At 33.8% G+C, this 4,534-nt stretch overlaps 1 protein-coding gene across 1 annotated transcript; it reads left to right on the top strand.

Annotated features, from left to right (window-relative positions):
• Nucleotides 1-261: 261 nt before the first annotated feature.
• LOC148838071 (uncharacterized) lies at nucleotides 262-4,086 on the top strand. The gene is made up of 3 exons (XM_088910621.1): nucleotides 262-315; nucleotides 3,188-3,259; nucleotides 3,583-4,086. The coding sequence occupies exons 1-3, from the start codon at nucleotides 262-264 to the stop codon at nucleotides 4,084-4,086; spliced, it is 630 nt and encodes a 209-aa protein (XP_088766747.1).
• Nucleotides 4,087-4,534: the final 448 nt, after the last annotated feature.

Raw genomic sequence — 4,534 nt, 5'->3', positions numbered from 1 at the left:
TGAGACATTCTGAAGCCCATGTAGGATGACTGCATAATCTGATATTTGATTTGATTGTGAATGAACCCATTTTAAATTGTCAAAAGGGTAAAACAGGAATCTTATACAATCTTACAACTTTAGACTGAACAGGGGTACTGCTTTTGCTATGTCTCCCTGTGAGTTTTAAACATGGAGGAGATGGGCACAGAATATTTTTATAAATATTTTTATAAAATCCCATATCAATACTTTTTCCTCTTTTAGGATCTGCTGGATATCATGAAGGAGGCTGTGATACTTCTATACCTTTATGGTGCAAGCTTGAGTCTTCCCGTGAGTAATTTCTACTTTATTTCTACCTTATTTCTCTTGAAGTCCAGTTTTCTTTCTACTGCAGTGACAACAATTTTAACCTGATTAAGAAGAAAAAACAACCTCATTTTGATAAAATGTTAATTTTCTTAATTACATACTAACTTTATTTTTACTTCCCAGACTCAAATAAAAAAATAACCAGTTTTCTGTTGAGTTTAAATGATCATACGATGGTGTGATAATGATGCTGCTTTGAGAAGTATTTAATTTTGGAAATTTGTAAATGAAGATAACTTTAGTATTTGTAATACTTCTTTTGAAATGCAACAAAAAAACACATTTGAGGGAAAATTATGTAAAATAAATAAATTATCTGGTAATTGTAGTTTTTTGTAATAGATGGTCAAATGATCCCAATAAATATGGTGGTTTGCTGGAAAATTAATTACATTTTGTTCAGAGACAGCACTACAAATCTAAATGTTGAGTGTTGCATTTCAATATTTTTGTGTTTTCTTCCTTTTATGGGACACAACTCAAAAGTTGTATTATCCATTTAAATGCTAATGTAAGATTAGGTGGCATTACACCAAGCTAATCTCAATGATCTGGAGTTGAATGAACAACTGGAGTTGAGAAGAACTGATTTATATATTTGTCATGAAAGATAAACCAAATGCCTTTTTACTGTGTTCGATGTCTGTTTTCCTGCATCCACTAGATGGGGCTTTGGTAACCTTTTACCAGACTTCATTCCAAATATTGTACATACCAAGGCACAATGAAAATGCATTGGTCTAAGGTTTACATTGATAGCTCACTGAACACACACATGTGTGTAAAATAATTTATATTCTAAATAGCAAGCAGATACATTTGTGGATTGCTTGAGTAGTATTGTTCCTATGGATAATAAAATGCATTTGAAATGATTAAAAAGAGTTAATTAAAAATCTCTATAAACGGACAAATTTAAATTAACGAAAGAGATATTACTCAAGAGTAAAATTGGGCAGGGTTAAAAAAGTGTCTGACAGAGTGTAGTTCTTACTTGTACAATATCTCTAGATCAGTATTTGAAAACCTACTAAGGGTTTTTTAAGAATAGGTACTGTAGGACAATAACTGTTCATTCAATTAAAACTGAAAACTTCCTTTCCATTAGTTATCTTCCTTGGAAGAAATAAGCCAAAGCAGGATATTAGCAATACAGTATGGTAAAGCAACATATTTCTCATTTTGTTAGCTGATGCATTAATCCAAGGCAATATACTATTATATATTCCAAATATTCCAAATATTTGAATCAGAAAGAAATCCTTAAACTGCAGAACTGTAAACCAGAAGAAACCACTATGAATAAGATAATTCAACATTACTACTACTAACATTACATAATTCAACATAAATTAATCAAAACAGCATAAAACAGGATAGAGAACTTGAAATACTGAGAAAAATTATAGATACCACTAATTGAATCAAAAACAATAACAGGGAACTGCTTGGGCGCCTATGGCTGGAAGGTTCATATCCTGTGGCCAGCAGAGGAATCCTACTCTGTTGGGCCCCTGAGCAAGGCCCTTAACCCCAACTGCTCCAGGGGCACCATATAAATGGCTGACCCTGCACTCTGACCCCAAGCTTCTTTCCCTGTCTGTGTGTCTCATGGATAGCAAGCTGGGGTATGTGAAAAGACAAATTCAAAATACGAGAAATTGTATATGGCCAATAAAGTAATCTTAATCTTTTATTTTTTAATGCAGATATAGGTGAATATATAAAATATCTATATATATATAACTTTTTATTTTTGACTTTTCTTGTTTAATTGTATTCATACCTTTGACTGGGAACAAACACAGTATATCACACTGAAACTTTATTGAAACTCGGGCTGTGGTAAAAAGTAAGGACATATTCATCAGTTACTTGCTCATCATTCTTTTTCACAGAAGGAAGTTACAATCACTCATGTTTTCATCTACAGAATCCAACACAGATGTCAGAACAAAGCCCACTCATGTTTCGGTTAAGATGTGGTGTACAGTACGTCAGTGAGCAGAGATGTCTGAATACTTTGGTATTGCGATGGTGTAATGTTTTTTTAAGTAGATGACATCATCTCTGATGCACTGGTGCACCAAATAAATCTTTGGTATCTTAATTTGATGGTGTCATCTGACTGTCTGGGCTCTGTTAATGAAATTACATGGATTCTCATACAGTGCACCTTATTAGATTTCCTCTTCAATATTAAGGTTAGCTTTAATAATAAATCATTATATGTTGCTTGTTTCCCATTCAGCAACAGAGAACCGAAAATACATAAACAAAAATTTTAAATTTCTTTGAACACTTGTGCCATTTTGTCATACAACTGTTTGGTTTTTAACATCTTAATGTCTAATGCACCTTGCAATATGTACATATTTGTATACTATATATACTGTACATATGATGTACACAATACGTATGTCATAAATACCTAATTGAAAGGACAGTAAAGTGCTCTTTTTAGTTCGATGTCTTGTAGATTTCATTCATAGAATTTATAGATTTATTACAAATGTATTTTTGATGGTAGAATAATAGGGGAGTTGATTCCAATTAAAAAGTCCAATTATGGGAGTTATTCTAATTACTAGGGGAGTTGGACACATCCCCTGTGTAAGATGTCTTTCCTGTTTTTTTTTCTTTTGAATTCTCCAAACTTACGATAAGTCACACTTGTATCTGTGGGTCCTTACATTGCAGCTGATCCTAAAGGATCAACACAAATTGTAAGTCTCAGTTTCATTACATAACAACAAACTGTGGTCCCATTACACTTTATCTTAAACAGTAGAAACAAGCATGGAGTACTCATACCTGGTGTGTATCTCCATAGGTGTACAAGTCTGACTCATTGTCTCCCTGGAAGGGACTAATTCCTACAGCCTTGCCCAGGAAAAGTCCAAAGGTAAAAGACAGACTCTGCCATTTCTTTTACTGGGGCAGATTTATTTTGAAAGCAACCATTTGCACTGAAAAATTCATCTTGCATGAAGATTAAAATGAAGAAAACGGTGTGAACTATACAGTATAATGTTGATTTTAAGATTTACATTTTAACTAAATGTTTAATTTAAGTTGAATTAATTGATCTTTGTAACTTGCCTCCAATGGATATATGTATTTCTAAATGTAGTTTTAGAGTACTCTGCAAACTACAGGACTTGAACTCAACTGAAAGGTTTGCTGTCAGATCTAGTATATATAATCTTTCTGTTTTATGTTTTGTAGGATATCCAATCTGACTCAAAGCTTCCATCTTTTCAAAAGGTCTTATTTGTTCCTCTGAAGATGTCCACAACACAGAATGTAACAGGAAAACCTGCATTCTCTGTGTCCACAATCTTGTTCCATCTCTCAAAATCCCTAGCATTTCAGCCAGACAAAAAAAACAAACCCTCATTCCTTTCACAAGCCTCTAAGCTATCTGTTGCTGCTGCTGAGCCAGAGGCATCACTCAGCACAACAATCCCAGTGCCTCAAGTATTTATAATGCTTCCTAATTTTGAGGGTGAATCTGTACCCGAGACCTACAACATTCCACTAGTGATTGTGTTTGATCCAATCTCAGGCCCAATTAAATTCACCCCTCATCCAATTCCACCAATTTTTGGAGAATCACCTTCGGATCCTCCAGTATTTAAAATCCCCTCCATTTTCCCTTATGGTGAAATACCAGAGGATATTCCAATCCAGGCCCTTCGGATCTCAGTTCCAAGTTCAAACACCCCCTGATTTTCTGTTCACAATCTGCACTCATGTAATTGGCATTAGCTGCAACAATACAGATCATCTGAAAGGTTTCATTCTAGTAAGTTTTAATTTGTTAAGTGCAAAACAGCATATACAGCCAGTACACCAAAACGTAAAACTACTATGACACATTTGATTCTTTTTGAATGAATCCATAAATAAATAGCGAAGACAAGGGGAAGATTCCAAATTGTACTTAATAAAATATACTGAGAAACAACATAAAAATGCATTTGAACCAATATTTGTTGTATTGTAATACAGTGTACTGTATGTTATGTAAATCCTCTAAATAAAGTGTTAGTGTTAGTTCAGTGTTAGTTCAGAAAAGTCTGAAATATTCCCAACCAGGAAACGTAGGAGGAAAGAATCTTACATACACTATACATTCATTCAGCCTGTTACATCCATGTTACCTTAACATACAGGT

The sequence above is a fragment of the Atractosteus spatula genome, chromosome 3 (genome assembly GCF_055471065.1).
Source record: "Atractosteus spatula isolate fAtrSpa1 chromosome 3, fAtrSpa1.hap1, whole genome shotgun sequence".
NCBI lineage: Eukaryota > Metazoa > Chordata > Actinopteri > Semionotiformes > Lepisosteidae > Atractosteus > Atractosteus spatula.
This window is presented reverse-complemented; position numbering and strand designations above follow the sequence as displayed.